At 41.2% G+C, this 14,689-nt stretch overlaps 2 protein-coding genes across 2 annotated transcripts; both read left to right on the top strand.

The window, feature by feature from the left end:
- The first annotated feature begins 1,299 nt into the window (after positions 1 to 1,299).
- LOC308084416 (single-strand DNA endonuclease ASTE1-like) lies at positions 1,300 to 6,162 on the top strand. Its single transcript, XM_080427069.1, has 4 exons — positions 1,300 to 2,612; positions 2,833 to 3,034; positions 3,989 to 4,133; positions 4,674 to 6,162. The coding sequence occupies exons 1-4, from the start codon at positions 1,368 to 1,370 to the stop codon at positions 5,038 to 5,040; spliced, it is 1,959 nt and encodes a 652-aa protein (XP_080283195.1). The 5' UTR covers positions 1,300 to 1,367; the 3' UTR covers positions 5,041 to 6,162.
- Positions 6,163 to 8,060: 1,898 nt separating this feature from the next.
- On the top strand, positions 8,061 to 11,401 carry LOC308083571 (single-strand DNA endonuclease ASTE1-like). The gene is made up of 4 exons (XM_080425885.1): positions 8,061 to 9,136; positions 9,362 to 9,563; positions 10,028 to 10,172; positions 10,708 to 11,401. Exons 1-4 carry the CDS (start codon positions 8,153 to 8,155, stop codon positions 11,144 to 11,146), a joined length of 1,770 nt encoding a protein of 589 aa, XP_080282011.1. The 5' UTR covers positions 8,061 to 8,152; the 3' UTR covers positions 11,147 to 11,401.
- The last annotated feature ends 3,288 nt before the right edge of the window (positions 11,402 to 14,689 follow it).

Genomic DNA, 14,689 nt, shown 5'->3' with positions numbered 1-14,689 from the left:
AGTTTTATTAGTTGATTGATTAATTGGTATAGATTTGTGGGCACCAAGGGCACGCCTCTAGGGCATATCAGGAGACAAGTGATTGTGAGACAGGATGCACCTGAGGGACAAATGGTTTTTACCAGCACACACAGCAGCACACACAGCAGCACACAGAACAATGCCATGACAGAGAAATGTTTGTATCTGTATCTGTATATGTTTTGGAGTAAAAGCAACACAAAAACTACAACTCAAACCTGTGGAAAATGTGTTATTTCGCCTGCGTAGAGCCACCACATAGGTGCATCAGTGGGTTTTGATGAGCAATTGGGAGCCAACAAAATAGCCATTACACTATTGGTTTTCTTTTCCCTTAAGTTTCATTTTCCTGACCTCACTGATGTCATCATCATGACTCATGTTTATAATTACCTACCATGGCCAGACCTTTCACAGCTCCGCCCACTGCGCTCCTCAGGCAGAGAGCCAGAAAGCACTGGCGGAGCTGTGGAGAGGCTGGGCATGCGATCAGACTAATTATTACCTAGTATAGTAACCTGCATGACTGGCAGTCAGTTTTATTTGACTATTCATCATGCCATCGCGGGGACATTTGTATTATACAGTATCGATGATGATGTTTGATATAGACCTACCTTCGATCCCCTTCAAAATTGACTCATATAAAATTGATAAAAGTAACAAGGATCCACACACACACACACACACACACACACACACACACACACACACACACACACACTGGATGATCCGCAATCTGCTCTGCATCCTACAGGAATTTGATAGCATATACCATGGACCACAAATATACTGTATAGTAATGTAATACACAAATATATTGTTTAGCTACTGCAGTATCCATAATGAAGCAGTATGTATAGTGTATATAATTTACATATAAGAAGTATGTGATTGTGAGTTCTGAAAAATAGGCTTCATTTACGGTCTGTAGAGTCTATGGGCATAACGCTGTCCATTCTTTTTTTACAGTTATGGTATGTACACAGTTCTTTGCACATTTGACAATAACAAAATAAGGATGTGAGGACATGTTCTTTAGACTAGTATAGACTCTATTTCAGGTAATTGCATGAGTCCTTGCTGGTAATGGCACTATCATCAACAACATCCTTATCTCCCCACACCACATTCACCTGGCTCCAGATGCAAAAATCTTGCTTCGCACACACATTTGGGGAATCTGGTTACTTAATACCACGCCCATCTGGCGGAGTCAGGTTAACGCCACATGACATGAGTGAGGAAAGGAAAATGAAACTTAAGGAATAGAAAACTGCAGATTGCTATACATACAGGCATCACTCAGTTGCACTGGACATCAAGGCACAGAATCTGAACTCACAATGGGGATCTGGGGCTTGACTACCTTTATCGAGAACAACTGTCAGATATTTAGAGATATTCGTTTCAGAAACAGTAAGCTTGTTATTGACGGGGGTAACTTCTTTCATTTTCTCTACTTTAAAACTGGCTTGGAACAGAACCATGGTGGAGAGTATGATGCATTTGAGGACATTATTACAAAGTTTGTCAAGGCTCTGAGAGATTGTGGGATTGAACCTTATGTAGTACTGGATTTACACTACATAAATGACACCCTGATGAAACAAGCTGAAGACAGGATCAGGAGAGCCCATATTGCAGCTATGGGTGGTAAGGGTACGTACATCCTGCCAACCCTGGTTAAGTTGGTGCTCAAACAGACACTGACCAACCTGAAGGTGCCATTTGCACAGTGCTTTGGAGAGGCTGACAGCCAAATCGCCTCCTTGGCTAGAGAGTGGAGGTGCCCGGTATTGAGCAACGACAGTGACTTCTATGTCTTTGACCTCCCCGGAGGGTTACTGCCCATCTCACACTTCAAGTGGGACGCGGTGTCACAGAGGGGGAGACAGAGCTATATTCCCTGCAAATACTACTCCACATCCTGCTTCTGCGTCTATTTCGATATTAAACTCCAACTCCTGCCTCTCATGGCTGCACTGGCCGGCAACGACTATGTCAAGCTGCATGAAATGGGCCTGTCAATACGCTGGCCTGAATACATCCCACCGGGAAGAGAGACCACGAGCCGCTTTGACAGGATAGTGCGATGGCTGAAGGACTTTCAGAGTCCCGATGATGCTTTGAAGGCGGTGCTGGGGCTAATGGGTGGCTCGAGCAGACAAACAGATGCTGAGGTCCTGCAGGCCTTGACTCTGGGAATGAAGGAGTACCAGTTCCCTCCAACCTGCCTTCTCCGGTTCTTCAACGACGGTACAGCGCCGGATCTTGAACCAGAGGCGGTGGGCATAGTCCCCGACTGGGCTCGCCTTCCTTTGACCCAGGGCCGGTTGACCTCCAACATTCTAGACGTGCTGCTGCTCCAAAGACTGGTCCAGCCTTTACAGGTGGACCACGCCTACCTGCCAAGCGCCAATATTACTTCTCGGCCTATCCGACAGGTGATGTACGGGCTGTTGTTAGGTAATAAGACAAGAACCAGAGTGGAGGAATGGGACAGAGAGGGCACACAGCTGTCAGAGATCATGGTCCGACCAATCGTCCGTGGTGTTGCCCAAAAACTAAAACTGGATTTACTGCATCAGGTAAGATATCATGTTTTTTTGTTTTTACATAGCTACAGATCTGAAGGCAAGGTTAAATGTGGAGCAAGGTTGCCTCATGCTGTAAAGACACGTAACTTGAATTTCTTGCTGCTATCGTAGCTTTGAGTTGTTTGAGAAACACGGATTATAGGCTACAAATTATGCTTCTGTTTCAGTGCACATAATGTGCATACTTAATTGTGTGTTGTGTATTTAACAGGCTGAGCAGTCCATTCTTGAACGGGTATTTTTGGAGACGCTTGGGGTGAGCCATAACATTTTGAGTGGAGTACCACCCAACCTGCGCCTGCCAGTCGCTGTCACTTGCTACTGGTTGCAGCACAGCAGGCCTCCCCCTGATGAGAAGGTCATTCAGGCTCTGCTGCTTGGGATGGTGGCTGGAGAAATCAACAGACAACAAGGTAGGACAACAAAAGAAAGATATGCATGCATGTGTAGGCTACTGTAGTATTCAACTACGAGCTAAATACTAAATACTCACACATGTGTGAGTCAACTCATTCTTTACAGGGTACCTTTAACGTTTTGCTAATTACATTCAGTAACTATTCCATGATAGGCCTGGAGGACAATTTCCATTGCAAATCATCATTAATATTCAGCATAATTATGTAAATGTTTAGTGTTTGGTTATTTGAAGCCCCCAACAAATCTTTTGTTAAAGGTAGGTGATATTTTTTGGTTAAAACAAAAAGCTATAGAGTGTTTGCTATATCATAGCAAACACTCATTGCTATAGAGTGTTTGTTCAGTAACAGGAGTCTCCCCGTCTCTCCAGCTCTTAAATAAACAGAAAATACATTTTCCGGTAGGTGTCAAAATCTCAGTCAATCAGGAGAAAGTACCCATTTTTAAGCTAAGACTTTTATAGTGTTCCAGTTCCAATTTTGTCTGCTCATTTCTTAGCGTCATCACTTCCAATTTCACTTGTTTAATCTATATCCTGATTGAGTTCTCTATCCTAATTGGCTAAAATTGGAAATGAAACTGAAACTGAAACGAAAATGCATTTTCTGTTTTATAAAGAGCTGGAGAGACAAGGAGACTCCTTTTACTGAACAAACACTCTATAGCAATGAGTACTATCAGAATATAGAGCTATTTAACACTTATTTTAACCAAAGAAAATCACTTACCCTACCTTTAATTGGGTCTTATAGAAAGTTAAAAATGTAGTTAGGCTATCATTCATGGAAAAGTAATAATATAAACAGCTAAGCTTAACACATTATGTTTGAAAAATGGTTACATCTCCAAAACATTTGGATATCTTTTCCAAGCAGTCAAACTTACTTGGCAATATAAAATAAAACAAGAACAGTGACATCAATCATGTGTATATGTGTTTGTTGTAGGCTTGAAGCGCCACATAAAGAACTACAGACGCAAACAGGACTTGGGTGTAGCTCATGCCTACAACCAATGGCAGGTCTGCTTGAACGACAGCATTCACCTCAACCAGCTACTATGTTTTCCTCTACCAGAGCCTGAAATTGCATGGTAAGGCACCCTTACGGGTCAATGTTTACACACTCTGAGTTAAATTAACACTGGGGATTTTGTCGTATAAAGTATATCAAGCAGAAAGACCCTAAGAGGTCTGTACTTCCCTTGAGGACTTGTGCCATACAAATAGAGTTTACTATTATTATTATTAGTAGTAGTAGTAGTAGTAGTAGTAGTAGTAGTAGTAGTAGTAGTAGTAGTAGTAGTAGTAGTAGTAGTAGTAGTGGTAGTGGTGGTAGTAGTAGTAGTAGTAGTAGTAGTAGTAGTATTCTGTTGGACTTGATAAAATATAATGGAATTGGGTGTTGGGTGTAGTTATGGCTGCAGATATAGACTATAATTATTCATTATAATTTGACAAATTATTTGGAAAATAATTCTCAATGATTGTTGCCTATTTATGCATCTGATCTGCAGTCCACTTTACTTCTGGATTGGGGGATCAGAACAGCTGTGATTACCCTCCAAGCTGATCTGATATGTCTTAGTTAATGCTCTGATGTGTCTAACTTTTCATTTTGTGGTGTTGAGCAGGTTGTACAAGGGAACACTGGTCCACTACCTGGTGCATAGGCTGAGGCTGGGGGCGGACACTGAGAAGCTCTTGCGGAGGAAGGCCACCAGCAGGCCACTCTACAAGATCTTGCTTACTGCTGTGCTCCAACACCAGCCAGTAGATGACCTGACTGCCCACCTGAATTTCCTGCAGTTCCAGGAAGAAGACCTGGAAAACGATGGAAGGAGGGGCGACACAGAGGAATACCCAAGCTGGGATTCAGGATCAGTGAAAACACGCTACAAGGCCAAAGACAGGGGCCAATGGTACAAGAACCCAGAACTCACCCGAAAGCAGGGGCGTATTGATCGGGACTTCAGCATGCGTCCTCAGATCCGTGGTTAGGAATGTAGGATAGCTTCTGAAGCAACCGATTTGGACGGCCAAATCTGGGATGTTTATCATCAGCTATATCATCTATGTAAGCGGCAATCTGGGTCTTTGTAGACGAGAGCTGTGTGAAAAGAGATTATTAATACCCAGCACCCAGCATAGTGACTCTAGAGGAATACTCAGACAGGGATTCAGTATCAGTGAAAACACGCTACAAGGCCAAAGACAGGGGCCAAAGGCCCAAGAACCCAGAACTCTCCCGAAAGCAGGGGCATGTTGCATGGACTTCATAATGCAGATCAGATACATTTTTAGGAAGGCAGGCTAGCTTCTGAAACAACCATTTGGATGGACAAATAAAAAGGGCAAATGTCATGGGTTCACAAGGTGTGCTGGGTGTTATGAATTATGATTGACCCAGTACACACATGTGGTGAATCACTCATCTACGTAAGCATAAGATACCTGTGATGCGATGACCATACTTACTGACGTCTGTGCACAATGATACGAGATGCATGTTCTATTTCTATCCATTCTGTTCTTGTCCTTGTTCCATATCTTCTGGTCACGTCATGTGTCCACTGTCCAATACTGTACCCAGCAAGCACAGTTAGGACCCGGACGAATCAGTGACGTCTCGATTGGGGCTAGATCCAGTCAAACCAAGACTAGTCAGATCTGGCCCAGAATATCACCTGATTTCAACCAAAATAATTCCTGACCACGAAAATGGACGTCCTGGATGAATCAGAGAGAGTACGATCGAGGCCAGATCAAGTCAAATCATAACTAGTCGGATCTGGCCCAGAATATAACCTTATTTCAACTAACATAAATCCCACAGACAGAATACTTTTAAAAAAAACTACTCATAATGAAATGGTAATATTGGTCAAATCACATATTTTTCAATCCTGGTCTGTTATTATTGAAAATCTGATCATTTGACAGTCTTACTAGCCTTAGGCCTACTATCAACTAATTGTGTTGATTTACAAGCTGTTTTCATAGGCATAAAACAACATTATGAAATACCTTCACTTTTCCTGTGGGTTATTTTCGTATCAAAAGGGGCCCGTTTATTATTCAAATATTGAATGTATCTGAATGTGTAACTACCCTAACTAGGGGTCATCAACATGTTACATGTCTGTACACGGACTTGTCTATGTCCGTGGCCCATTTTATTTAATTGTATTTATTTTGAATAAATATACATTATAGTCTATGTATTATTTTTTCATGACAATGTAAAAACATACTAAATATTCACAATCTAATCTTTGAATTCAAATTGGTTTGAATAATTTTGGTGACTCGTAAAGTGTCTGGATGACATGCTCATTAATATGTTGCAGGAGATTTGTGGTATTGTACAAGGTACTGTACATGCATCAGGTGAGGACAAGACAGCTAGAAGTAATGTTTGATAATAGCTAATAGCAACCTGAAAATAGCAAAAAATCAATCAATCAATCAATCAATAAATACATGAAAACAAATCACATCTCAGGCAGGCTATTAATTGTCTCCTCCGCCAACGGTGTGCGTGTCTATCTATCAGAGACTTTAATTATCATGAAGTATTTATTGTTCCAGTGCAGAACACAAAGGGCTGAGGTCATTCTACAGTATGCAACCACAAGCTTGCCATAAATACACACTTATAATAGGCTACACAAGTCGTCGTCGTCGTCATCATCATCACACTGCTGTCATGAAATCAATTATATCTATCAAGGTGCAACAGACAGTGCCCTCTTGTGTCTAAAGGTCGAAAGGAAATGTTGCTCTTGACGTGAGGTTACTATTGGTTTTCTTTTCCTTTAAGTTTCATTTTCCTGACCTCACTGATGGCATGTTTATAATTACCTACCATGGCCAGAGCTTTCACAACTCCGCCCACTGCGCTCCTCAGGCAGAGAGACAGTACTGGCGGAGCTGTGGAGAGGCTGGCCATGCGATCAGGCTAATTATTACCTAGTAACCTGCATGACTGGCAGTTTTATTTGACTATTCATCATACCATCGCGGGGACATTTTTATTATACAGTATCGATGATGATGTTTGATATAGACCAACCTTCGATCCCCTTCAAAATTGACTCATATAAAACTGATAAAAGTAACAAGGATCCACACACACACACACACACACACACACACACACACACACACATACACAGACTGGATGATCCGCAATCTGCTCTGCATCCTACAGGAATTTGATAGCATACCATGGACCACAAATATACTGTATAGTAATGTAATACACAAATATATTGTTTAGTTACTGCAGTATCCACAATGAAGCAGTAGTATGTATAGTGTATATCATTTATATATAACAAAATGTACTGGCCCAGTAGGGTAAAGTTATGGTATAGGCTATCTACAAGACAATTGATAATTGACAAGACAATTGATAATTGTCTTGTAGATCTACAGATCTGGTCAATAGTAATTTATATTGACCAGATCTGTAGACGGCGCAGTGGAGTTAGGGTTGCCAACATCCAGAATTGGAGAACATTGACAATAACAAAATAAGGATGTGAGGACATGTTCTTTAGACTAGTATAGACTCAATTTCAGGTAATTGCATGAGTCCTTGCAGGTAATGGCACTATCATCAAAAACATAGCCTTATCTCCCCACTGACCCACATCACATTAACCTGGCTCTGCCAGATGCAAAAAGCTTGCTTCACACACACATTTGGGGAATGTGGTTACTCAAGTCAGGTTGACACCACATGACATCAGTGAGGAAAGGAAAATGAAACTTAAGGAATAGAAAACTGCAGGTTACTATAAATACAGGCATCACTCAGTTGCACTGGACATCAAGGCACAGAATCTGAACTCACAATGGGGGTCCAGGGCTTGACTACCTTTATCGAGAACAACTGTCAGATATTTAGAGATATTCGTTTCAGAAACAGTAAGCTTGTTATTGACGGGGGTAACTTCTTTCATTTTCTCTACTTTAAAACAGGCTTGGAACAGAACCATGGTATGATGCATTTGAGGACATTATTACAAAGTTTGTCAAGGTTCTCAGAGACTGTGGGATTGAACCTTATGTAGTACTGGATTTACACTACATAAATGACACCCTGATGAAACGAGCTGAAGACAGGATCAGGAGAGCCCATATTGCAGCTATGGGTGGTAAGGGGTACATCCTGCCAACCCTGGTTAAGTTGGTGCTCAAACAGACACTGACCAACCTGAAGGTGCCATTCGCACAGTGCTTTGGAGAGGCTGACAGCCAAATCGCCTCCTTGGCTAGAGAGTGGAGGTGCCCGGTATTGAGCAACGACAGTGACTTCTATGTCTTTGACCTCCCCGGAGGGTTACTGCCCATCTCACACTTCAAGTGGGACGCGCTGTCACAGAGCGGGAGACAGAGCTATATTCCCTGCAAATACTACACCACATCCTGCTTCTGCGTCTATTTCGATATTAAACGCCAACTCCTGCCTCTCATGGCTGCACTGGCCGGCAACGACTATGTCAAGGTGCATGAAATGGGCCTGTCAATACGCTGGCCTGAATACATCCCACCGGGAAGAGAGACCACGAGCCGCTTTGACAGGATAGTGCGATGGCTGAAGGACTTTCAGAGTCCCGATGATGCTTTGAAGGCGGTGCTGGGGCTAATGGGTGGCTCGAGCAGACAAACAGATGCTGAGGTCCTGCAGGCCTTGACCCTGGGAATGAAGGAGTATCAGTTCCCTCCAACCTGCCTTCTCCGGTTCTTCAACGAGGGTACAGCGCCGTATCTTGAACCAGAGGCGGTGGGCATAGTCCCCGACTGGGCTCGCCTTCCTTTGACCCAGGGCCGGTTGACCTCCAACATTCTGGACGTGCTGCTGCTCGGAAGACTGGTCCAGCCTTTACAGGTGGACCACGCCCACCTGCCAAGCGCCAATATTACATCTCGGCCTATCCGACAGGTGATGTATGGGCTGTTGTTAGGTAATAAGACAAGAACCAGAGTGAAGGAATGGGACAGAGAGGGCACACAGCTGTCAGAGATCATGGTCCGACCAATCGTCCGTGGTGTTGCCCAAAAACTAAAACTGGATTTACTGCATCAGGTAAGATATCATGTTTTTTTGTTTTGTTTGTTTTTACATACATATCTGAAGGCAAGGTTAAATGTGGAGCAAGGTTGCCTCATGCTGTAAAGACACGTAACTTGAATTTCTTGCTGCTATCGTAGCTTTGAGTTATTTGAGAAACACAGATTATAAGCTACAAATTATGCTTCTGTTTCAGTGCACATAATGTGAATACTTAATTGTGTGTTGTGTATTTAACAGGCTGAGCAGTCCATTCTTGAACGGGTATTTTTGGAGACGCTTGGGGTGAGCCATAACACTTTGAGTCGAGTGCCACCCAACCTGCGTCTGCCAGTCGCTGTCACTTGCTACTGGTTGCAGCACAGCAGTCCCCCCCCTGATGAGAAGGTCATTCAGGCTCTGCTGCTTGGGATAGTGGCTGGAGAAATCAATAGACAACGAGGTAGGACAACAAAAGAAAGATGTGCATGCATGTGTAGGCTACTGTAGTATTCAACTACGAGCTAAATACTAAATACTCACACATGTGAAAACATTCTTTACAGGGTACCTTTAACGTTTTGCTAATTACATTCAGTAACTATTCCATGATAGGCCTGGAGGACAATTTCCATTGCAAATCATCATTAATATTCAGCATAATTATGTAAATGTTTAGTGTTTTGTTATTTGAAGCCCCCAACAAATCTTTTGTTAATTGGTTCTTATACAAAGTTAAAATTTGACTTAGGCTATCATTCATTGAAAAGTAATAATATAAACAGCTAAGCTTAACACATGATGTTTGAAAAATGTTTACATCTCCAAAACATTTTGGATATCCTTTCCAAGCAGTCAAACTTACTTGGCAATAAAAAATTAAATAAGAACAGTGACATCAATCGTGTGTATATGTGTTTGTTGTAGGCTTGAAGCGCCACATAAAGAACTACAGACACAAACAGGACTTGGGTGTAGCTCATGCCTACAACCAATGGCAGGTCTGCTTGAACGACAGCATTCACCTCAACCAGCTACTATGTTTTCCTCTACCAGAGCCTGAAATCGCATGGTAAGGCACCCTTATGGGTCAATGTTTACACACTCTGAGTTAAATTAACACTGGGGATTTTGTCGTATAAAGTATTTCAGCAGAAAGGCCCCAAGAGGTCTGTACTTCCCTTGAGGACTTTATACAAATAGAGTTTACTATTATTATTATTATTATTATTATTATTATGAGTAGTAGTAGTAGTAGTAGTAGTAGTAGTAGTAGTAGTAGTAGTAGTAGTAGTAGTAGTAGTAGTAGTAGTAGTAGTAGTAGTAGTAGTAGTAGTAGTATTCTGTTGGACTTGATAAAATATAATGGAATTGGGTGTTGGGTGTAGTTATGGCTGCAGATTTACAGTATAATTATTCATTATAATTTGACAAATTATTTGGACAATAATTCTCAATGATTGTTGCCTATTTATGCATCTGATCTGCAGTCCACTTTACTTCTGGATGGGGGATTCAGAACAGCTGTGATTGCCCTCCAAGCTGATCTGATATGTCTTAGTTAATGCTCTGATGTGTCTAACTTTTCTTTTTGTGGTGTTGAGCAGGTTGTACAAGGGAACACTGGTCCACTATCTGGTGCATAGGCTGAGGCTGGGGGCGGACACTGAGCAGCTCTTGCGGAGGAAGGCCACCAGCAGGCCACTCTACAAGACCTTGCTTACTGCTGTGCTCCAGAAGCAGGATGTTGTGTCCACCTCAGCAACAAGGAGGAGAGGAGCAGCTCCAAAGCAGCACCAGCCAGTAGATGACCTGACTGCCCACCTGGATTTCCTGCAGTTCCAGGAAGAAGACCTGGAAAACGATGGAAGGAGGGGCAACACAGTGACTCTAGAGGAATACTCAGACAGGGATTCAGTATCAGTGAAAACACGCTACAAGGCCAAAGACAGGGGCCAAAGGCCCAAGAACCCAGAACTCTCCCGGAAGCAGGGGCATGTTGACTTCATAATGCAGATAAGATACATTTTTAGGAAGGCAGGCTAGCTTCTGAAACAACCATTTGGATGGACAAATAAAAAGGGAAAATATCATGGGTTCACAAGGTGTGCTGGGTGTTATGAATTATGATTGACCCAGTACACACATGTGGTGAATCACTCATCTACGTAAGCATAAGATACCCGTGATGCAATGACCATACTTTATCAGTGAGACTGACATCTGTGCACAATGATACGAGATGCATGTTCTATTTCTATCCATTCTGTTCTTGTTCCATATCTTCTGGTCACGTCATGTGTCCACTGTCCAATACTGTATATATTAATTCTCTGTGTGTGTATTAAACTTCAGAACTTGTCGTGTGATACTGCCTGGTTCATCATGTTCTCTGCACGTGCGACTCAACTGAAACATCACTCACCACCCATAGTTAGATGGAGACTCTTAAGGGACCACAAGGTTGATCAAGTGTTCTGCTATTCTGTTCATTCTTCACACTTCTACTTCCGTTCCTCCACCATGTGTGATGCCTGTTCAGCTGTAAAAAAAATCTTCAACAGGCTTTGTGCGTGTTTAAAAATAAACAAAAAAATAGATACCCCCACACGCACGCACACACACGCAGGCATTCGTCTGATGTGACCATTTTATGCAGAATTATTTCAGGTATAGGGTACATTACAGACTCCTGCTCTTTTATCCATTTTTGTATTACTCTTCACCTTGTGATTACAGTTGATTACCAAGACACCCAAGTCACTGTATTTCTATGTTGGTGGCAATCAGGGGCTGCTTTGATATATGAAAGACCAGAGCAGTGTGGAAAGAGATTATTAATACCCAGCACAGATTTAAAAAATGCTTTATGGACAAAATCAAATATCATGGTATTTTTCACCAAATACCGTTACTAATATTGTATTGTAATATCTATATATATATATATATATCTATATATATATATATATATATATATATATATATATATATATATATATATATCTATATATATATATATATATATATATACATACTGTATATATATTTATTTATTTCCAAAAATGTGCCGATCTACAAGCTCACAACATGTGGTGATGCAATGTGTTGTGATTTGGCAATTTTATTTATTTTTGAAAATGTTTTTAACTTTTTGAAAGTTAAAACTGTCCAAACACACTCCCTGGATGCCAATTCAGAACCTCTGCCCCACATTCTTCACATGGGCCTGTTATAGCGCCCCCAGGAGGACAATTTGTGCAAAACATTTTTTTTAATATTACTCCTACAGATTTTATCCAAACATCACGCAAATCGGTACACAGTATCTCTATAAGTCATGTGATCAACACGGATCTGTCCGATTTTCCATATTCCATCCTAATTGGCTAACATTGCCTTCCAAAGTTTGCAGGATTGGTTCGTTTTGAACAAAATGCCTCAAATCATGAACGCAGTATGCGATTTCCTTTAAACTTTCCATGTAGATTCCCACTTGGCCCAGGAAGAAATGCCACTTACAAACTTTCAAATCAGCCTCATGGTGGCGCTATAACAGGCCAATTCACATTTTTACCTATAACTGCACCGATCTGCGTGAAACTTTGCACGCACACTCCCTAGAGGCCAAGGAACAACCTTTGCCCTGCATTTCTTACATCTGCCTTTTAGAGCGCCACCAGGAGGCCGACTTTTGTAAAACAAATGTTTTGCTCTTACTCCTTCAGATTGTGTCCAAAAAACACGCAAATCGGTACACAGTATCTCTACAGTCATGTGATCAAGACGGATGTGTCCGATATTTCACATTCCATCCTAATAGAACATTCCATCCTAATTCCAAAGTTTGCAGGATAGGTCCGTTTTGAAACAAAATCATGACGCATGAAATTTTGCACGCACATTACCAATATGCAGAGGAAGAAATGCCACCCTCTTCACATTGGCCTGTTATAGCGCCACCAGCAGGACTCATTTAGCAAACCACATTTTTGGAATAAAATGCCTCAAATCATGAATGCAGTGTCCGATTGCCGTGAAAGGCCTAAGAAGAAATGGCACCCTTTTCACATTGGCATATTTTGGTGCCACCAGGAGGCCACAATAACCTACCTGACCTGGCGGAGACTTGTGCTCCGAGGAGCACCTTTTCTAGTTTTTATCTGTTTCAGTTCAATACTGTCTTAATATTAATAAAAAACTATTTATTGAGCCTCTCTAACTCAAGTTTACAAATTGCTTTGAAAGTACAATAAGACAGAGGCAGTGAAAGACCATAACAGATAAAGGACTGATTGATTGATTGAATACTTCATTAACAGTTTGCAAAGACAAGCAAAGGGTAGTACAGTTCAATACAAGGTCGGTTAAGAGGATTTTAAACCCAAGAAAGTACTATGGCTTGTTTCCATTGGGGTCCTTTGTGCTCAATTCATCGAAGACAATGAAATTAGTAAGAATAGTAAAAGAATCACAAAAAAGTTTATGAAATTGATTTTTAGGAGAGTGTTCTTATAAGATATCAAATCCAGCAGTATATGAAGAAAATTAACCAAGCACCAAGCACCAACTCATACAATGGTGTTGTGGGCCACAAATAGCAGATTTACAAGCTCACAACAAGTCATATCCAAGACATCATTATACGATGGATCATAAATTAAGCATCTGAACGTTGTTGAGAAAAATCGCAGTGGTCTGAACCTGATCCTAGGGATCAAAGGCTGCACTGAGATCTAGGAGGACAAGACTAGAGGGGTGCCCAGCATCAGCTGATAAGAAATCATTCATGACCTTAAGGTGGGCACTGGGAAGTTTCAGTACTGGGGGGGTTCTATGACCTGACCCCTAGATTTGAAATCTTTCAAACCTAGAATAAAAAGTACTTCAAGCTGTTAACCACTAACTAGACATACAATAACGATCTGCAGGGATTCCACAACTGATCTAATTTATATAAATATATGAAATAATTAATTGTATTGCATTATTGATCAGAAAAACTACCTCCTGCAATGTGCAATAAACAGGTGTTCTGTTTATTGTAGCCATAGGTTTCACATTCCTCTCAAGTAGAAAACTCTCACATAGAACAATAAACAGGTGGAGTGTTTATTGTAGCTATAGGTTTCACTTTCCTTCCAGTGGAAATCTCACACATTGCACAATAAACTAGGCCTAGGGTATCAATTGGCCAACTGATTATCTCAACTGGAGCAGATGACAGAGTCAAATTATGTGTAAACCGTGTTAAAACGCAGGAATCATTGTTCTTCCCCTAAGGAAAACTGGAAATAACAGCATTAATAACACTACACTAATAAAGCATTCTCTCTCACTTGTCTCTTTGTTGGTTCATTCTCATGATGATTAATACAATGCTTACAGATATTAATTAAAAAGGAAGAAATGTAAAATCTTCTCAAAGTTCGTGCACAGGCCTGTTACAAATCAAATCTTTCCTAAAATATAAGATAATAATTAATAGTTTTACTGTTTTGAAGTTTCATACTCAATTAAACATACTATAAAAAAACAGGATCTGTGTGCGGTTGAAAGGGATATGAGTGTATGTATACTATAAAACTG

This window comes from Gymnoscopelus braueri (assembly GCF_963280865.1).
Source record: "Gymnoscopelus braueri genome assembly, chromosome: 4".
Classification (NCBI taxonomy): domain Eukaryota; kingdom Metazoa; phylum Chordata; class Actinopteri; order Myctophiformes; family Myctophidae; genus Gymnoscopelus; species Gymnoscopelus braueri.
This window is presented reverse-complemented; position numbering and strand designations above follow the sequence as displayed.